The sequence below is a fragment of the Limulus polyphemus genome, unplaced genomic scaffold, assembly GCF_000517525.1.
Source record: "Limulus polyphemus unplaced genomic scaffold, Limulus_polyphemus-2.1.2 Scaffold210, whole genome shotgun sequence".
Taxonomy (NCBI): Eukaryota; Metazoa; Arthropoda; class Merostomata; order Xiphosura; family Limulidae; genus Limulus; species Limulus polyphemus.
Window position 1 is genome coordinate 668,245 of NW_013665820.1, and position 22,530 is coordinate 690,774.

At 32.5% G+C, this 22,530-nt stretch overlaps 1 protein-coding gene and 1 long non-coding RNA gene across 5 annotated transcripts in view; one reads left to right on the plus strand and one right to left on the minus strand.

Moving 5' to 3' along the window:
* LOC106478427 (monocarboxylate transporter 9-like) overlaps positions 1–20,245 on the plus strand; it is a 44,587-nt gene extending 24,342 nt beyond the window's left edge. For all 4 annotated transcript variants that reach the window (XM_022382017.1, XM_022382018.1, XM_013938969.2 and 1 more), the window contains 5 exons: positions 7,939–8,427; positions 9,477–9,620; positions 14,249–15,376; positions 15,655–15,780; positions 18,176–20,245. In XM_022382017.1, coding sequence (XP_022237725.1) covers positions 8,160–8,427; positions 9,477–9,620; positions 14,249–15,376; positions 15,655–15,780; positions 18,176–18,330 — 1,821 coding nt within the window. In that variant the 5' untranslated portion in view covers positions 7,939–8,159 and the 3' untranslated portion in view covers positions 18,331–20,245. The remainder of the gene's footprint in view (positions 1–7,938; positions 8,428–9,476; positions 9,621–14,248; positions 15,377–15,654; positions 15,781–18,175) is intronic.
* A 122-nt stretch (positions 20,246–20,367) lies between these two features.
* On the minus strand, positions 20,368–22,520 carry LOC111085033. The gene is made up of 3 exons (XR_002609901.1): positions 22,503–22,520; positions 21,488–22,325; positions 20,368–21,255 (listed from the first exon to the last, which is right to left on the minus strand). It is a non-coding gene; the product is annotated as an uncharacterized LOC111085033 (long non-coding RNA).
* Positions 22,521–22,530: the final 10 nt, after the last annotated feature.

Genomic DNA, 22,530 nt, shown 5'->3' on the forward strand with positions numbered 1-22,530 from the left:
TTTCAAATGCGACTGTAGCTTTTTTCCCCAAAACTTTGTCTTCAAAATAAGGGTGCGTCTTATATTCCGAAAAATACGGCAACTTCGTAATTTTTTGGTGATTTTAGTAGATTTTAGATGTTCTTTTTGTCCACCCTTCTGCTAAAGCCGTTCTTGTCTCAAAGTATACAGTAGAGGTATTAAAAGCTGGTAATAAAAGTCTCGTTTTTTTGTGATCTTCTGAAGTCTAAAATTTTTACACTAGCATGATAGATTTGCTGAACCTACCGTTTTATTTTTACATATGAAATTCTAGTTGCAACTTTGACTGATGTTTACAATTCTAGACTGAATGCAGTGAAGTCAGGCAGGCGAGGCCTAGTGAATAGCATGTCCGGGCTGTTAATCAGAAAATCAAGGTTCGCGTCGCATTGCTGCAAAAAAACGTGCAGCACCCTTTGAGTGCATGATTGATCTATAAGAGTGGCGGTCAAATTCAACTATTCTGTCAAACAAACATATCTCAAGAGTTCCCATTAATCTATCAATCTAAAATTAGGGATGGCTATTAAGTTTTTTAGGCCATTTTCTAGCTTTCGATCCCGTTAATCTCCACTGACCTCTTGATTGTCAATATCAATGTGAGCATTATTAAGAATCTATGAACACTCTGTCTCTATTAAGAAGAGAAGACTATACCCATGGTTACCCGATGACTGTGCTCGATTCTCAGTCATTTGTGTATGTTTTTCTTACTGGCGATCAGCAACTTTTCCACACCGGGATATATATTTTTTGGCTATGATATTCCCTGTGGAGAATTAATTTATGGTAGGGGAGAAAATTTAGAATATTTTTTTTCATTGGAAAATTTGCCAAGGTCACTTAAACAGAGGTGTGAGAATGACTGAAGAAGAGAATGATAAAAATCAGCACAGAAAGCACAAAAGTGAGAGTAATCTGTAGGATGAAAATCGTCTATTAAAAATAGATTTATATGAGGGACATAAATGGCGAAATTGTGTCGAATATTGTTTGTCAACTGTGAAGATTTGTTTTGATTTTGAAGTTAAACATCAATAAGCCTTTCTCTCTGGGTGCATTCTTATCTTTTTCTTTGTGTTTGCTTTATAGCAAATCAAGAGTTGAAAAATAAAATTTGAGTAATTTTCTGAAAAAAATCGATGTAACTCTTACCCTACCCTATCCCCTAACGTCACAATTACGTTAGCTGTTCCAAAATTTAATAAGTTGAATAACTTCTTAACTTGACATTAGAGGTGATTGGTGAAAATCAACCAAAGAGACTTGGGGATTGATGATACTGAAACAAGCTAATAAAACTTAAGTAATAATTTAAAATAATAATTTTTGAATCTAATTTTAGTAAACTTTTTACCCATTCTTGGCATATCTAAAAGGAAATTTATTTTTGCTACTTTAGTTTACAATTCATTACTTCGTGTACAACTGAGGAAATTTTCGGTCACTGTCTCATATTAGATTTAAATTCCATTAAACGCTTTTACTGGTAGTGATATTACCAGTACTATAGTATTAAGTATTGATTTGAAAGTTTGCACCAGCCATCTATTGAGTAGGATCTAAATCGAAGAACGTTTTAATTAAGCCAGCTTTACACTATAATTATGGTAGCCAAAGTTTTTGTTGTTATTTTTTTTAACCTAACCTTGCATTGGCGATCCCACAATGGTTCTTTGCTGATATTGTATCTTCAGACAATATACAATTAGAAAATGGAGCATGCCAAATTGGCACTCTTGGAAATTTTTAAATAATGGTTAGTTTCCATGATAACCGTTCCCTCTATTTCAAGCGTAATTGTATAGATACAAAAGGTTATATCTCAGCAACTAAAAGTTATAGATTGTTGAATTAACTGTCCATTCCTAGGTTTTGGGGCACACAAAAAATCTGATGGCATCGTTTTATTGATTGGAGACGTGTTTTATACTCTTATGGCAAGTCTGACAAAATAATTGTGACATGTTTCGCAACGAAAGAAAAGACTAGTTCCTATTGAAAGAAGTTTGTCGGTCGAGAAGATACGAGGAACGTCCAAGAGGAAGCAGATGTGATCATCATCCACATTAAGCTAACATTAAGTTCATTTCAGATGACACAGAATTGTTTATTCTTCTGGTCCACTTCTATCAAGATAGGTGTCTCACATGCCCTATGACAATTTAAAGCACATCAAAAGAGAAGAAATCCATCGATATTAGAGCTAATATTGCGAGACAACTTTTGGCAGTGCATGCATTGTCTGGATGCGATACTGTGACTTAGTTCTGGGGTATTGGCAAAGTCAGATGCGTCAAAATGTTGCAAGCAGGCCACACCTTGAAAAATCTGGAAAACACCGCAGCTCCGCTTACAGACGTTGCTCATGGCAGCTCTTGATATGGACACGCTGGTGCCACATGAATAACCAGTGTACGTTCCAAAATGTGGAAGAATAAAACCGGAAAGGCAACAATTGTTTCGGCATCGAAACTCATGTCCTTGGATCTTACTGGTGAAATATTCCACATGAACATAATGAGAGCACATTTACAAGCATGTATATAAAAACATGTATTAGAAGCCAGTCCTCCACCAAATGACTCTACATTATTCGGATGGTCTGAGGATCCAGTTAATAAGACACTACATCCTGTAATGTTTTCACCTGGCATACTACCTGCTCTAGAATTTATATTCAAGTTGGTAAAGTGTACTTATGCAAGGTGCGCTTCATCAAGATGTTCATGTTATTCGGCTATGTTGCCATGTACAATAATCTGCGGTTGCAAAGGTGGATCAGGCAGTGCCGAAGAGCGTACAAAAATAAATCTACAAGATACTCCAGATGAAGAGAACTTAATGAATTTTATAAACTTATATATACACATGGTGTCCTTTTTTTTCTTTATTTTGTGGGGGTATATATATGTCACGTGGAGTATACAGCTATTGAAGTTTTATAAATTTAAGGTTGTACGGTTGACGTGTTCACTCTGCTGTTATTTTGAGTGTTTAATAATAATTTTACTGACTTATCACAAATGTTGTATAAATATAAAGTTTTGTAACAAAGCATGAAGTGTTTTGTAAGAAATCCATGTAATAAATGACATTCAGTTTATAATTTTTATATTTAGGCTTTTGTTTCATTGCGAGAAAGTTCATAATTCTTTTGTCAGACTTTCCATAAGAGTATAAAATACGTCTCCAATCAATAAAACGATGCCACCAGACTTTTTGTCCCCAAAAACCTAGAAATGAACAGTTTATTCAACATTCTGTCACTTGTAGTTCTATCACTTTTGTATCCATACAGTTACGCTTGAAATGAGGAGAAGAATTACCATTGAAACAGCAATTATTTAGAAATGCCCAAGGGTGCCAGCTTGAAATACTCCATTTTCTGATTGCACATAGCTTGTAGATACAAAATCAACAAAGAACCATTGTGAGACCTCCAGTGCAAGGTTACCTAAAAGTTCCACTGAACTATACTATAACTTCATTTGGACTATAAGTATGAAGTGTATCTTAGTGTACAAATACGCTATAGACGTATAGTAGACATGAAAAAAAAATACCAGTTGACAGAGTAGGCTTAGTTTATTGTGCAGCTGCGTGCCAATTATTGATCATCCTTTGTTATATTGTTTGTGGGTTTCAAGAAGAAGAAACGTTCTTGAATGTTGAAGTGTTAACAAGCAAAACTGTGACAAATTTCTACATAAAGTCGACTGATACACACCAGTCTCTCTATCTATCTATCTAAGCTGCAGTCATCTCTCGTTGGATGTAGCTCTCCGTCAGACCAGTCCAGTATTTCCTATTCTTAGCAGACCATGTCTATCTGATTCCTGCTTCCGCCACTATATCGTCCCTTCATCTTCTCTTTTCCCTTCCCTTACATCTTTTCCCTGTCCTAGGTCGCCATTCCATTGTTCTTAATGTCCACCTATTATCGGAATACCTTGCTACATGCCCAGTCCATTTCCATTTAGTTCTTAGAATGAACCTTATTGCATCTATTATATTTGTTGTTTTTCTTATTCTGTCATTTGTCCATCTGTCTTGTAGTGTTATGGGAAGTATTTCTCTTTCCATAGCTCTTTATTTGGTTTCTATCTTTTTGCTTATCTCCTTTGTTAGTGTCCATGTTTGGCAGCCATCCGGTAAGGTTGGTAGTACACACTGATCCATGAGGATATCTTGATCCTCTAGAATTTTTTTATACATTCCAAAACATCGCCATGTTGCCTTTATTCTTACCATAATTTCTTCTCTTGTTATGTTTTCCATTTTGAGGGTTTATCCTAAATATTTGTATTCTGACACTTTTCTATTTCTTCCTTCTCAATTTTGATGATATCTGTCTCATGATAGTTGGTCATATATTTGGTTTTCCCCTATGTATTGTTAATCCTGCTTTCTTGCCACTGACTTTCAAACTGTTTAATAGGACTTCCATCTTTTTGTTGAATTTGTAAAGAAAGCTACATCATCTGCAAACCTTAGATCTGTTAATGTCTCACCATCCATTTTTATACCTTCATTCTCTAACTCAGTTTGTCTAAGTACTTCAAAGTTGCTGTAAACAGTTTTGGAGATATTGAATCACCCTGTCTCACCCCTTTCTATATCTTTATCAGTGATGATACCTCTTTATGAAGATGCATGTTTGCTGTTGCGTCTGTGTATATATCTTAAGATTTCAATGTACGTTAGATTGACGCTTATTGTAGCAAAAGCATTTAATAGTGCGCTATGTTCTACAGAGTAAAATGCTTTTTAATAATTTATAAATCCAACACATAAAGATAAGTTGTATCCATTTGATTTTTCTATTATTTGGTTAGTTGCACGTAAAGGATCTGTTGTTGAGAAGTTTTTCCTAAAGCTTATTATCTTGGTTGATGTTCATCCAAAATTATTTCCAATATTTTTTGTAGTACTCTTGTGAATAGTTTATATAAGTGAGAAAATAGGCTTATGGGGCGGTAATTCTTTATATCTTGCTTGTCTCCCTTCTTGTCTAAAATGAATATCTTAGCATCTTTCCATTTCTTTGGTATCTTTTTTGACTCCAATATTTTGTTAAACAATTTTTTTATCTGCCTTAATGTTTCAGTTCAACCTGCTTTCAAAATATCATTGGTGATTATATAGTTTATTGGAGCTTTCCTGCTCTTCATCTCAGTTAATGCATTCTCCACCTCCGAGACTAAAATTTTAGGGACTTCTGTTTTATCTGCTTTGTTGTTCTCAAAATTCATTTCTGTTCCTATTTCATCTTTAATAGTTGAGGTATATAAATCTCTGTAAAAATATGCACATATTTCAATTATTTCTGTTCTATCATTTGTGGAGTTTCCTTTGTTTTTTATTGAGCATATTTTCCTGTTTATAACCCCTCTATTGATACGCTTAGGTCCTCTACCAGATTTTAAGATATTTTCAATCTTTTCTTTCCTTCTTTTTGTTTGCTCTGTTTCTTCCTTACTATCTTTCTTAACTCAATATATTCAACTTTATCTTGTATGGTCTGCCTCTCTGTTCATCTTAATTCCTTTCTTCTGCCATTCATTTTCTTTACAAGCTCATACTCCTCATCTTTGTTTAAAGTTTGTTTTGAAAACCTATTGTTTTTTGGGTTTTTTTTTTTTGTTTCTTCAACTAAAATATCATTTAGCTGTTCACAAAAGTTATCCAGATCTTGGTCTTCCTCTAACATTCCAAATCTGTTTCTTAATATTGATCTTGAGAGCTTTCTTCTGTCGTATAGTTTTAAGTCTCGCCAATCTTTTATTTATCTTATTTCTTGTTCTCATCATTCTGTGATCACTTCCTATGTCTGCTTTAGTTATGACTTCACAATTGTCCATGATTTATTTTATGTTAACCAGTATGAAGTCGATTTGGTTTTTTGTGCTTCCATCTGGGCTTTCCCATATCCAATATCTCCTTTTATGTTTCTCAAACAAAGTGTTTCCTATTACTAACTGTTCCTTTTCTGCAAACTCAATATGTCTTTCTCCTCTGTTGTTTCTTTTACCTATGCCATATTTTTCTATAATTTGAAACGGTTCGTTGTCTCCTGTAATTCCTATTTTGGCATTGAAATCACCCATGACTATTTTGTATTTTGCTTTGCTTTCTCTCAGTACCTTTTCAACATCATCATAGAATTACTCTATGTCATCATCTTCATAGTCAGATGTTGGGGCATAAACTTGGATTACTGTCATTGCTTCCTTTCCGTCGAAATTTATATCTATGGATATCACCCTGTTCGATTGTGTATGAAAGCTTCTAATATAGTCTTTCATTTTTGGATGGATGACAAAGGATACATCTTTCGCTTGTTAATCTTGTTCTGTCTTCCCCGCCTCATATATTCATACTCCTTTCGTTTCTACTAGGCCTTCTCCAATTCTTTTAGTTTCACTTAGACCCAATATGTCCCATTTCATTTCTTTAATCTCTTCCAGTAACCTTCCAAGGTCACCATCATATGTTAAATTTTTTACATTGTAAGTACAAATATGTATGGTAAACTTGCAAGTTCCTTTATCGGTCTGTGATCTTCCCGTTGGATTTAGACCAGAGACGCCATGAAGTGGAATCAGCTTTCTTCCATTTGAGCATTACGGCCTCCATGCTCTGACGATATTTTGTCCCTCCACTAACGTCTTTTACATCGAACACATAACCTCCCTTACTGTTTAATTCTGAAACTGTGGTGCACTTACCCTTAACACAACCTTTTAAACAAATTATAAAAACTCGAAAAGCAATTGTGAAGTAGGGGTTTTTCATGTTGAAGTAAAGGGAGATAAATGAAAAGGGCCAGAACTGTTATATCCAAACACCTCTTATATGCGGGAAAGGGCTTTGACTTTAGTATAAATGTTATGGCTAGAATAACCCGAGACATCCTGCCAACTTTCTGTGCAAGGAAAATTTAAATGTCAATGTGTTTGTGGTTTAAAATCCACCCATAATGGTTTGTCCTCTTTTATCAAGTTTAAAAGACATGCTAGTCCATTTTAAGTTTTACTAGGTTCAAAACCTCTTGGTTGCTATCATTGTTATCATCCACGTTGTGATATATGCAAGTTTATGCAAAACACTTCATGAAGCCAAATATTTCAAAACGGGAAGGTATATGAACCAAATTATCAAACTACGTTTGCGAGAAAGAGCAAAGACCTTTAGAGTTTGTACAAAACCCTGAAAAACGTTATTTACTGTTTAAAATCCAAATAAATATAAACAATTAATATATATTGACGAAACAGAACAAGCGTTTTAAGGAAACAAATAATAACACTGGAGGTGGCTGTAGTGTAAGGTGTGGGAAGAAGGCAATACACCTACTTACAGTTGTGTTAATTACATTACTAATGCCAAAACTGTAGTTGTATAACGTTTTCTTATTTCTGCCTTTTTTGTATTAAAACCATTATCTGTTTTATTTTTCTTGTACTTTTTACTTTATATAATTCAACTTTTAGTACGACTTTTTATATCTTGTTAGTTTAGCACAAATCTGTATAGTGGACTATCTGGGCTGCGTCCACAGAGTAAACCAAATATTCCAAATTTTAGCGATATAAGTCTTCAAGCTAACCGCTTAGCCACCGGGGCAATTATATTTATTACTAGCTGGAGTACCCGTCCCCCGGACGGAAGTTATGTAAATTCATGATTAATGAAAGGTTATCTCAGGACATAAAAAGTTGCTTCTCTTATATGTAATTTAGTTTGTTCAATTCATGGATCCAATAAATAGTCCTAACTTAATTATAACTGTTGAATAAAGCGTGTTTTTAAACTTCGAGACATCAACCTTGGTTTAAATAGTCATTAATACGAAGTATTTGTAGTTTTTGTTGATCATTTTGAAAATCCTAAATTGTAATATTCCACTTATAGGTATATTTATGGAGTTCGCCGTTTTAATAACGTCGTCGTGGACCGATTGAGAACAACGTAGTACATTCTAATATCATTCGCTAAAGATGGAAACGATAAACATCCATAAGTAAATACAGCGTCACCTGTCAAACTTTATTTAGTGAGGTCAACCATTAAACCAAAGTTATAACACAGTCTGTATGGTGTAGTATAAACTGAAACTGTCCTATCTGAGGCAAATGGCAAAAGATGAAACAAAAGAATTGTCCCCATCAAATGAAGTTAGAGATGCTGATTCTGACGATTCTGGAGAAACTATATTTTTACCACCAGATGGAGGCTGGGGATGGGTTGTGGTTTTCTCATCATTCATGATCCATGTAATAGCTGATGGTGTGATGTATACTTTTGGAATATTCTACGTAGAATTTCTAAAATATTTTCGTGAAAGCAAAGGAGTGACAGCATGGGTAGCTTCCATAATGGTTGGCATGGTCTTTACAGTAGGTATGTTGCCATATATATATATATATATTATGTACATATAATCCGGGGTGTTAACTTAATGAAAGATTACGAGTGAGAGACCTTTATTCGTTGAATTTTATTAACTTGTTTTATCAATATGTAATTCTGTTCCTGGAATCAAAATGATTTTATAAGACACATGCCTGCAAATTTTGAACACAGTTTTCGTGGTGTCAGTTGATTTTTATGATGCTTTATTTCGGCTCTGACGAAGCTAGGGTGATATATTCTCTCAAAATATATTCATAATCGTCGCATTCACGAGTTTGTTTCACAACTCGTTCACAAAATTCTTGTGATTAATGATTTAAGATTATTCATCAATATCTAAAGTTGGTGATGAGTTTAAATTACTTTATTGTGCTTTAAGCCTTCCTTCCCTTAACTTTATAAAAGATGAATTGTAGTGTCCCTCTGTTTTTCTTAAGCAGAGAAAAAAATGCTTCCCTACCTCTTTCTCCCTCTATATGTATATATATACAGATACATTTCAATAAATGCGAAATGGTAATACAAACTTGATTAATTGTCCAAATTAATTAATTATCCTGTAGATAAATACATACATGTATAAGTACTCTGGTGGCTCAGCTGTAAGTCTGAGGACTTATAACGCTAAAAATCTGATTTCCATATTTGTGGTTGGCACAGCACAAATATCTCCTTGTGTAGTTTTGTGTTAATAACAAACAAACAGAAAATGCATAAGTGAGTTTATTGAATACGAACTGTAATTAAAATTACAAAATAAATGTTAATATTTTTAAATTTATAACGTGGGTAACTGAATGAAAAAAATATGTTAATCGAGTTTTAATATCTACTTTTAATGTTTATTGGGTAAACTCTCTCTATCTTTGGCCTAGACTTCTTAATACAATTACACGTTTTCTAAAGCTCTTAATGGGACATTTCTTGCTTTATTCGTAATTGAAAACACATCTTAATCGAACTAGGTCCTTGTGATTGTAACGATAAAAGACATAACTAAGAATTCTGTTATGAAATATTTTAAAATAATTGTACAGGTCCTATAGCAAGTGCCCTCACCAATAAATATGGCTGTCGTCTTGTAACCATCGCCGGATCGATCTTAGCGTCTTTCGGATTGTTTATCAGCGTATTTGCTCCAAATGTAATATTTCTGTACTTCACCATTGGCATCTTCACTGGTGAGTGATTTTTTTAGATTGATTTTTGTAGTCAAGATCATCAATTTATTTATTTTATGCTATTGAATTTTTTTCTTCCCTTTTTATTATAAGAACGTCAAATGTTATATTAAGAACAAAAATGAATCATTTCCTACACTTTATATCAGAGTTTGTCAACTTCTGGCACTTCAAGGCCCATTTAGTTATTTGGCACAGTGGTAAAGGCCCAAATATGCAGTTAATGACTCGTTAATTTAGGGCAGTCACAGTTGTACCAGCCTGCGGCGGCTCATATCTACGATTTTTCAGGCCCACCGGTTGAGAATCACTGCTTTAGACATCACTTAGAACTTCTAGTAACAATAATTAACATAACACCGGTTCTGAGGCCAGCAAGATCTTCAAACATTTTGTAAGTCATTCTAAATACTGCAAGTGTGTAAAATTAGTTTCTTATATAAAATATTATGAGTCCTTTAGGCAATATGTACATAACCCTTGGTGTTTGAATCTGTTATTATCAATAAAATTTCAAAAAAGAACTTGCAGGTTGGTTCACATCGCTGTTTTCTCACTTGATGATAATCTTGACACTAATGTTGCTGTCATTACCGTACATAAAACCTTTCAACAGTATATGGTGAAGAAATCTTTTCACAAATACACGAGACCTTGGGGTAAGTAGGACAAAACAGCAAACTAAACTTACTAAAGCTTAAATGTGTTTTAACACGCCTATATTGCGAATAGCTTACACATGTAGATTAATCATGTGTTTACAACAAAACATTATGAATCTGGTGAAGGCTATGTAACACAATCGTAGTGTTCGCATAAATACATAAGTAAAACTTTTCATTATAATATTTCTATAACAAAGAGCATTCATTTTATTATTATTATCGATATACTTCGCATCTAATCATCCCAAACCGAACAGAAAAGCATCTAAAACTGCTAGATTCTCTAAAGTTTTAAAAGCACAAAGGAATTTTAATTTACTCTTTTCAAATAGATCATTCTATACTTCACATAAGATGGCATACAAATACATTCACAGTATAGGTATCTTCAATTTATTTATTTAATCATTGATATTGTTACTTTGTTACGGAGTAGTAATAAAATAAATGTATAAATATATGTTATGTGTAAAAAACGTGTGAAATTTGTTTTTGTTTTTTGCCACTCGATAAAGTAAGACGTGTAGTATTATATAAAAGTAAGAAATTGACGGACATTACTTATACCAGAAATAACGTCTGTTTTGTACCAGTTTTTATATAATAATTTCAGTTATAGTTCGTTTACGAATAGAACATCTCAGCTGAGAGTAAACAAATATATATATATGTCCACATCTCCTTCTTATAATGGTCAGTTCTATTCATGAAAACTTAAAATCTAGCTGATCCAAATTCGACATGCGATGAATATTTCAAACATTTGGTTAAGTGAGTGAAGTTTGCCGGATCGCCCGGATGCCAAGTTTACACACACTTTAAAATTATACATAGGAATGAAAGAATTAAAAACAAACTTGCCCCCTCCCGTCTGAGGGCCTATCATTAAATTTCGGGTTTCAATACCTTCGGTGGACAAAGCACAGATAGACCATTGTGTAGCTTTTCGCTTAACGACTAACGAACAAATAAAAACAAATTTCTTCATTCTTAATATTTAAGTTTAACGTTTGGATAGGCTAATCAAGATTTTAATTGTTAACTGTAAATTAAATTTTAAGTGATCATTGCTTTTTGCCTAAATATTTTAACAGGTTTCAATTAAAGAGTAAATTAAACACATTCACTTGCTGTGATTTTTCAGTATTAGTCTCTTATGATCCTGATGGCACATTCAAGAATTGTTCTGAAAAATACTATGGTTTGTTTACTTGTATCAAACTGTTCAAGACCTAAAATCGTCTTGTGTCAGGACTTTGAAGTGCTAGTTAAGGAATTGCAGCCAAGTGTTTTAAAAAGTATACTCATTAAAACATTGAAGAAAAGAAAGAAGTTACTTTGGGAGTGGGGGGGGGGTGAATTTTTTCAGTCACTGTTGCTTCTTCTTAAGGTACAAGTCAATTTTAACAGAACTTCCTCTAACAAACCATAATTAAACATTCAACATTTTCCTTTTTTTTTATATACGTTTCATAGCTTTATCGGAACAACTTAATTGAATTACCAGAATTTGACTAGATTCTGTGCGACTGAAAAAGAAAAACATTAACAATTATAAATTTCATATTGCTCTAAAAGATATCCTTGATCTGCCAAAGATTTGTTGCTTGATACTAAACGTATTTGAAGGTTATCTGGGTGATAAATGATGAGGTGCCTGTATTCCATCATAATATTTTGTAAAAATCAATGAAATGTTAAATGGGACGTAAAAATCTACTGGTGACTATTAAGTAAAGGTCATCAAAAGGCCCACCATGAATCCATACGATTGTAAGACACTTTAAATACTTACTTCTTTTAATTCGATTATTTTAGAAAATTATGCACAAGATCATACGTTTCGGAATATTCTAAAAATTCTCATTATTAATACATTATAATTTTGACCATTTCACTACTGAAATGAGTAATGTGTCTCTTAAAGGATTATGAGCTACATTTTTTACCAAAAGCAAATTTTAATGATATTTCACTTTTTTATTGATCATTCTACATGAATATTTTAAAAGTATAGGGGCTTTTATAAAATTGTTTCACAAATTACTATAAAAAACCTAAGTTCATTATAAACTACTGTCTGAAACAGTAATCGTTTAACCAATATTTTCCCTTTCATCAGAAACTGTTATCACAAGTTTTCAAATTATTCTTATCGAACTTTGTCAGCAAAGCTGTGTCAAATAAGGATAATATTTTTTCACATACATTTCCAGACTAATGTTTTCACTTTGAATGTTCTCTTTATTGGATAGAGAATAGAATATATAATGAAGCCGCCTTTGAATTAGCTTTATTTCAATAATAATACTTCTCACTTATCGGATTTCTGTTATTTTTGCAACTTTGCATACAATTAAAAACTTAGATGCGAGATGATTTGATAGGTCTACATTGTAACTTTTCTTTCTTCGTTTGTTCTGAGATTGCCTAGTGGTTAAAAATCTTTCAGCCACGGAGGCGTTATAACGTCACGATCAATCCCGCTATTTGATGATAGAGTAGCGTAAGAATTGGCGGTGGTGATGTTGACTAGTTGCCTTTCCTCTAGTCTATCACTTCAAAATTAAGAACAGCTACTTGGCAGATCAGTGACATAGTTTAACATTTTGTAAAAGTAGGAGAACAAACATAGCTGGGATAATATTCTCAATAGAATGACAAAGAAACAAAGGCAACTAGAATGAAATCAACTTATGGACTTTCTTGACTTATGTGAATAGTGCATATAATCAGAATAATTGATCAATTTTGAATAATACTATACTAATATAAGAAAGTAGAAAATGCATGGTATGTTTATTTCTCGCATGATTACACTTGTACTAGAATGTTACCCTTTATACCCGATGTTTATCTTAGATCAAACAAATATATATATATATATTCAAAATTAGCCTCTAATTTTATATGTTGTACTTTCTGTAGAACAAAACATAAATAATAGGACTGTTAATTTTCTACTCTTTTTATACAAACCCACACTCATTCAGGTATAATGGCTGGTAACTATTTTGATGCAAATAGTGACGAATACAATTGTCTGTGGATGTTTCAAGTATGTATTATGACCGTATTCCATTACATTAGCAACAATGGATGTTTAAAGAATTGTGATGAGACCTTGAAGGATAAAAATAATTGCGTACAATCCCTATCACTGTACTGCGAAACATATAGATTTTCTGTTGGTGGATCCATTTAGCGACCACTTGTATTCTGGATATTTTTTTATCTCTCAAAGTTTAATTATTCTATCACATAAAGCTTCGACTACAGGGCGTGGTACATCCGTCAAAAATCTTTATAATCCTCTGTACATCTTTGTTAATTTATTCATGCTACCATAGTATAGTCTGGTTGTAAACACATAATGATGAGGGATAACTAAATATAATAACACTCTACAGATAGAATTACTGTGCATTCCGTTAACAGACTAACATAACATGCCCAGTAATGGTTGGCTGTACTTTTCTATGTCAGGTTCCCCCAGTTAATCATGGCACCAAATGATTTTTTTAACTTCACTTTGTAGGCCTTGTATGATACAAACACAGCTCATGAATAATACAGTTGCATTTTCCCTTTATTTTATAACTTTTCTGTGAACCAGAATTATGCATATTTACATATCACAAAATAAAATGAAATACAACATTATGCTTTCATAAATCTTAGACCTCATATTAAAAACATCGCTATGGCTTATGTAGTCACCTTCTTAGGACAGATATCACTAGTGAAGTTGTCTCATGCATACTTTTAAATAAATAAATATACAGTAAGTTTACAGAAATGAAACATAAAAACAGCATTACATTATCCAGTTTTTCCATCAAAAATAAATGTTTTGGATTTATCAAATTCAAATTTACAGGAAAGAATAGTGATAAAATACTTTTTAAAGAAATAATTTAATACAATTCTCTATCTACAGAAGTTATTGTTTTTGTCTTTCAGGAGCTGGAATAGGTCTGATGTATCTTCCTGCTATTGTTTGTGTCACATGTTATTTTGAAAAAAAGCGTGCATTTGCGACCGGAATTGCTGTCTGTGGCTCTGGATTTGGAACCTTTGCTCTAGCACCACTGACCGAATGGTTAGTAGAATATTATGGATGGAAAGGTGCCATGATGATTATATCAGGTCTACTGCTCAACTGCAGTGTTTTTGGATCACTTTTCAGGCCTTTGGAAGGAATTAAATCAATAAAAAAAAATTGCACCCAAATTCATGCTTCTCAATCAGAATCACAAAAACTTTGTGAACAATCAAAAGATAACATTATGAATAATATAGACACAAATAATGAAGCACAACTGAAAACCAAACACAGCCTACATGTTGATGGGAACACCTTAAAACCTGTCCAATCCCACCCAGATCTGACTGTTACAAGTTCTTACTTAAAAGGAAGATTTTCACCTCAGGATCTGCTGGTGGCAAAGCGCAGAAACAGTGCTTTTCCAAGGGTAGGATCACCATCACCAGAAAAAATTTCTGGAATCTATAACAGGCAAAGTAACTACCATCAGAACAAACACCATCATCATCATGGGGTCTTATACCGGAAGGATATTTTCTACAGTGGAAGTCTTATCAAAATTCCTGAATTTCACTCTTCCTCAGCAGTATATACTACAAGTATTACGTCAATCCCTAAGGAGATTCCTACAAAAGAAGAATGGAAAATACTCAAGTGCTTTCATTGCCCTAAAGAAATGAGAGATGCTTTCCATGAGATGATGGATTTTTCCCTTCTTAAAAATCTTGTTTTTCTTTTGTTTGGGCTTTCCAATTTTTTCACAAACATAGGGTTTAATGTTCCTTATGTGTACATCAAAGACAGAGCCATAAGGTTGGGTATTGCAGGAAATGAAAATGCTAGTCTTCTACTCTCAGTCATTGGAATTGCCAATACTGCAAGTCGGGTGATTTTAGGTTACCTGTCTGACCAGAGTTGGGTGAATCGGCTGTGGTTGTACAACTGTAGTCTGACACTCTGTGGTATTTCCACTGCACTAAGTTCTTTCTCTAATACTTACATTTTGATGGCTGTCTATGCTGCAGTATTTGGTGCCACAGCAGGTGAGTCAAAAAATATATTTCATTTGGTGTGTAAAATGTATTTCAGCAATTTTATAATGTTGTTTCACTTTTCTTTATTCTTATTTCATTACAAAATATATAATTAAATGACAAGTCTTATCTAAAATATACACAATGATGATATAAAATGCAAAAGAATTGACATTACAATAAAGAATATAGACATTCTAACGCTTTAATGATAATGGAACCTAGGTCAATTTAATTTTTACTTTTCTTTGTAATTAAGAATATGAAATTGTGAGTTATTTTTGTAGGTGCATACGTTAGTCTTACATCTGTCATCTTAGTGGATCTACTTGGCTTGGATAAACTGACAAATGCCTTTGGTTTACTTCTTGTTTTTGAAGGAGTTGCCTCTCTTATAGGCCCTCCAATAACAGGTGAGTTTTTATACAAGTCATAATTTTTGTTCTGTCTGATAAAGCTCCTCAAGAGACATTATATAACACCAATGAAGAAATAATGACTTCAACAGACCACTTAACTTTGTACATGAGATAGCAGTCCCTTTGCATGACTGCAGTGCACATAAACTTGTCATATAATTTCCAGTTAATGATTTTGGACAACATGCAGAACAGCACTAAGAATGAGCTTTAACCCCATTTCCTAGCTTTCTGCATGTTATATATAAAAATAAGGGTTGTAACAATTACAATATGGATAATAGTGAAGACATCACATGAGTGATATATAAACGTACAGAAGGACATGAATGTTTATTTAATTCACAAGCTTTTGGTCACAACTTTAGTAGTTATCTTTAGGTTTTCAAACTACAGGTGGTTTCTAATATTGTTATCAAAAGCTTGTGAATTAAATAAAACAAATGGAGGCAAAAACCTCACCCATGTCTTATAATTAGTGTTCAGGATTCTAACAGTTATTTCATTTTGAATAATTATCTACACATACTTGTGTACAATGAATACTGTGCTTCAAAAATTTAATTTGATGCATGGTATTTACATTAGAATCAATTTCAATAAGTAATTTGCAGAAGGATTATCTAATCTTAAGGGTTAACATAAACATTCAAACCTTAATAATTTTCCCATTAGAAATATGTTATAGTGACACAACTAGCTGTAAAATATTTAAATTGTTGAATGGTTAAAATATCAACAAATAATATGAGCTTCTGACATAATTTTCTTTTACTTGAATAAGAAATAAGTTTCAAGTGAAACACAGGTTTAACTAAAATCTGTTTCTGCTACTAAAAGTTGCCAGTATTAAAAGTCTTATCAATTTTCTAAGAACAAATCAAACCTCTTCTTAATATTTTTTTAAAATACCATTTCGCATGTACACATTTTAATTTTCACCTGAACAGTGTGATCACAAACTTTTGCTGTACTGTTTTTTTTTTCATTAACAAAGCTGAGAATGGATAGTATTCTGTCCTCTCTAGGTAGAATTTTGGGGTCAAAACAAGAAATCTCGTACTCACGTGTAATTTTAAAGGGATTCGTAAAGGGTTTTTGGCTATTATAGCATATCTACCAATTTTGTTTTGTATGGGAAGAGTAGGGGGGTGATAACAAGTCCCTTTCAAAGTGAACTGATGAATAATGTTCTTTTTGAGCATTATGTAATTAAATAAATAACTATTTAGTTCAGTAGTACCATTAATATAAAAAATGTAGGATTAAAGGGAATACCTATTATTGTAGGATATATCTAGTTGACTTTTAGCATACAAAAAAAAATCCTGTAAAATGGTAATGTGTATGCAAACCTGTTTTCTTGTTATACACAAGAATTTGGGGGGGGGGGGGGAGAAAACAATTTGGGTGGGGAAATGCCTCCTGTAATGCCACCGCTGTCCATATGCTGAGAGTGCATAGTTTTCTTCAAGCAAAGGTTAATTCTTCTTCTCATCAGATGGACCCTGAGGTAGACAGAAATTACAAGTGTGCTGTTAATGATAACATTTCCAAAGATACAATTATGGAGTTTTTTCAAACCGATTAGCTTCTATGGCTGGCTGTTAAGTTTTCCAAACTAAGGGTTAATTTTTATGGGATATTTGCAGAGTACCAGGTTATGACTTGTAAGCCAGGATAGCTCCTTATAATTATAATACCCTATCAGTGATAGCTATAGATTTTACAACTGGCACTTATAGACTAAAAGCCCTCAATTGTGAATGTTTTGTATTAAATTAATTGTCTTGTTACAGATCTCTGTTTTGATTTAACCTACAAAATATATTGTATATGTCTATATATATTGTTCAGTTACTCTGAAAATATTTTTATGTTGTTATTGTTTACTTATGGGTCATCACCATAGTAAAAAAAAAAAAAAAAGAATCTTACATGTTCTAATTAAACCATAGTTTTCTGCTAATCAGTAATCATAACTTTCCAAACTGATTAATATATGTGTACACTTACCTGTTGAGAATATATTTATCCCTAGATGGTTAACCACCAGAGAACAAAATTGATTGTAGTTTAATCTTTGTTTTTTTATGGATATAAAACTACAGTATAATCATATATATAAAATATGTATCATTCATTGTACACATTCTTTTATCTAAGTTCCACAAGATCATAATAAAAAGCTTGAACCCATACAGCCATAAACAACGTATATTAAAATGATTTTTCAAGGAACAAATGTTTTGTTAAGGTGATTGCATCGTGGGATGATATTGTATCTTCCACTGAATTGAATTATGCTGATTTACTGAAAGCTTTTGAATTACTTTGTGTATTTAAGAAAATGTTACAAGTACAATTTCAGTGATCTGTGTTATTACAGGATGGCTGTATGATGGAACAGGCTCTTATGACCCTGGATTCTATGTCTCTGGGGTTATGATAGCCCTAAGTGGGTTGATGATGTTTTTTATACCTTGTGTTCAGAAGTTCCAGAAATTTCCTACCCAGTCAAGTGGCCAAGTACAGAAAGTTTGATATACACTTAAAATCAAACTTTTTGTCATATATTTGTGTATGTATTCTTTCTGAAATACTGATATAGATTCTTCAAATAGAAAAATTAAGGAAAAAAAAATATTCTAATACAAGCTGTAATAAATATTTACTTCCATGATACCCTCTAAAGAAGCCTTTCTTCCCATCCGTAATCTTAATACTAAATAAAAATTCTAGTTGTTTTTAGTAATCTTTTGTATACTGTTATGTCATTTTGTGAATTTTTATCTTCTAAATATTTTATCATTACAAAAGTAATAATGATATAATTAGACACACAATTTATTTTATTTTTCATTACCTAGATATTTAATTTCAAAAACATTGTTCAAATGAATGTATAAAGTTAGCTAGAACCTAGTAATTTCCTAAGAAACATGCAAGCTCTTCATGTGGTTATAAGTTTTTGAAAATATTACACTTCGATAATTAAAAAAGAAAATAATTATGCGAAATTTTAAACTACAGGAGTTCTTTGAAAGCTGTTGGTTCCCATCACTTTCCATAAGATTACTTTTACTTCAAATATGCCAATTATTTATTTTGTTTCATAAGTCAGCTGTTGAATTGTTGTAGTAATGTGTCTGAAAACATTCTACTTGGATTCAGTACACTGCAAAAACTGAGGCTTTGTAAACCTATCTTAACTTGAAAATAAACAAAATAGATTCATAATCACGTGACATGTGCATACCATATTTAGCAATTTTTTTCCTTTGTAAGTTTTGCCCCAGTTCTCAGCCTTGTGAAGACATAAAACATTCATGTTCTGTATTTGTCTCTTAGTTTTAAATAATTATTTTCAATCTATATGTATGCTAGCCCAATTGTATTTAGTCTAAATGTTTCTCCCAAGTCATATTTATGCCTTCTTCTCCAATATGATCAGGGTTATAACTTTAGATAAATTATAGTACTAGCATTAGCATTTTTTGGAGAGTATCTAGGGAGGAGAGACTATGTTACAAGAATTATATTGCTTTGAAGAATGTAGTTTTAAGTAACTACCGCAAGAAAACTTTTGTTGACTATACAGGAATAAAAAATATTTTCCAACTTGGATATATATCAGTCATGTCAAACTTTTTTTTTGTCCAATAACTTTTATCTAAATCTTCCAGAAGCAGAAACTGAATATTATGCATTTGTTATTATTTATCTGTCCCATTTTGCAATTACTCTTTGATCAATATTTATCTACGTTTGTAGAATTATAAGCCTCTTTGATCAGGCAGGTTGTTTCTGTTATTATATTTTTGGTGATACCTCTCTGCAAAAATGAAAGATAATACATAGTCACATAAATTTAAAACATGTACAATAAAATCTTTGAATAAGCTTTGTAGGTCATAAGAAATTTTGACCTCTTCATTTTTATAGAATTAAGAAAAGATCTAAAAAACTGTATATTTTAAAATACAGGTAAAATTGTGGGCAATATGCAGGGTGACCCAAAAGTAATATTACCCTGATGTTCAATAAATATGTTTTTTTTTTCAATCAGTACTGGAGTAATTGCAACAGAAGTTGCTATGATGAAATGAGTCTTTTTTTTTAACTGTCTTATTTCATTATTATATACTTTATGTGTTTATGGCATGTTAACTGGATACAGTCTGACTGCATTTCATTTTGCAGTCCCATTATCTATGATCCATCCTGTATTCTAAGTGCTTATCTTTGGTCAAAATACAAAACCTTAACATTGTGCAAGATATTATTGAAGTTGAACATCTGAACTGTACAGTAACTTGAAGTAGAATAATAGCTTTAGTTAATTTCTTATTATTATGGATGTCTATTTTTTTAATTATGTCATCAAAAATAATCCAAAAATTTTGTTCAATAAAACAGTAATTGTATAAATAAAATACTTCCATTCTTTGCTACTTACTGCACGTGTTTTGTTTTTTTCCTCTGCAGTCATGGTTAGTAGGTTTATCATAATGATAGTTGTTAATTTTCAGGTAATAAAGTAACATTAACTATAATACCTTAACCATAAGGAAAATTCAAGTATATTATGTTTTAATAAATGCAAAGAAAAGTATATAACACAAACCAGAGATGTTTTATATAGCTTTAATCACTACTGCAATTCTCTTTCTCAGTTTATATACATAATTTGAAGTAGTATAAAATCATCAAAAACAAGCAGTTGTACTTCAGTTTCATACAAGTCTGTGAACATGAACACATTTTAGACCTATTTAACATAGTCATTACACCAACAATTTCTTTCTCCAAATAAATATTTGTTTACTTCTAAATATTTCATCTTATGGATTCTTCAGTAGCTACCTACAACATACATAACAAACAGTTTTTGAAGAATGTTTAACACACAACTACTGTTGTACAAATAAAATCCGCTAGCAGACTCAAACTGAAGTTTCAATTATCGTACCTGCACACTTACTGGTGTATGTATGGACTGTTGTTTTCAATTGCATCATTTTAGGCATTATTCATAAACCACAATAAACATTTTGGATCTATGAATAACATATAATTAGAATATTTTGTCTGTGATAAAAACACTTGTCTGAAAAATACTCTGCCAGAGATATGTCACAATACCTGATACATGTCCCTGAGAATACTTAACCACAGATGTGTCACAATACCCAATATATGTCTTTGATAATACTCAGCCACAGATGTGTCACAATACCCGATACACGTCTTTGATAATACTCAGCCACAGATGTGTCACAATACCCGATACACGTCTTTGATAATACTCAGCCACGGATGTGTCACAATACCCGATACACGTCTGAGAATACTCAGCCACAGCTGTGTCACAATACCTGAAACACATCTGTGAGAATACTCAGTCAGTATGTCACAATACCCGATACACGTCTGTGAGAATACTCAGCCACAGATGTGTCACAATACCTGATACACGTCTGTGAGAATACTCAGCCACAGCTGTGTCACAATACCTGATACACGTCTGTGAGAATACTCAGCCACAGATGTATCACAATACCTGATACACGGCTATGAGAATACTCAGCCACAGCTGTGTCACAATACCTGATACACATCTGTGAGAATACTCAGTCAGTATGTCACAATACCCGATACACGTCTGTGAGAATACTCAGCCACAGATGTGTCACAATACCTGAAACACATCTGTGAGAATACTCAGTCAGTATGTCACAATACCCGATACTGATGTCTGTAAAAGTGTCCTACTACAAGGGTTCCAAAACTTTCTTAGCTCAGGTGAAAGCCCTCCATGACAATAGGCACTCTGATTGAAGACCCCCTACTACATAACACATACAAATTCAATAACTTATTTTCAATCAGGTTGCTGTTGCCTTTTTTTCTCTCTTCATAATCAACTCCTTATTTTTGTTATAATAGTGTCTATTTTTGAATATACTGCAACCTCCCATGCCCCCAGTTTGGAAATCTCTGTCTTATTATTTTGACTTTTTTTTTAGTATTACTATTAATGAAGTTTTAGTGTTTTCAAGAAATACTGAAGCATACATTGATACAGTTTATTTTTTGTTATTATTTGCTTCTCTAATACCCTAATAGTCAGAGAATAGATATTAAAACCATTTAAAAAATGGTTTCCCTCCAATCTCCTAACAAGAAAAAAATCACACACACATGGAAATCAGTTTGTAAAGTACATTTCTTATAAAGCTCAATACCTGTGAAAGTATCATGTATATAAATTGGACTTTAAAAGAGATCAGTGCCAAATGTTTTTAGTTGAAATGATTTAGAATGTTTCCACACAGAACAAATTTCAGAAATTAAACTCCTCGGTGTCCAGTTTGAATGGAAATTATCTACTGTCTAAGAGAATGGCTTCAATACAACATGACAGAAATAATTCATGAGCTTATCTATCAATGATCATACATAATTCAAAAATGTTTTTAATCTGATGCCCCTGTTCCTGTGTTACAGCCAATGCATGTTAAGGAATCCAACAAATTCTGAAATTAAATAAGAATTACATACATTTGTGGCAGTCACTTCACAGCAGCCTTAATTCTACTTTTGTTCAACATAAGATGTTTATTTTTACAGTTCAGTATATACAAGTAAACAGGAACCATACTGGTATACATTTATATATGAATAACACAAAAGATTGAACAAAAATTTCTTACAATATCTATAACGTCTCATTTTCTTATT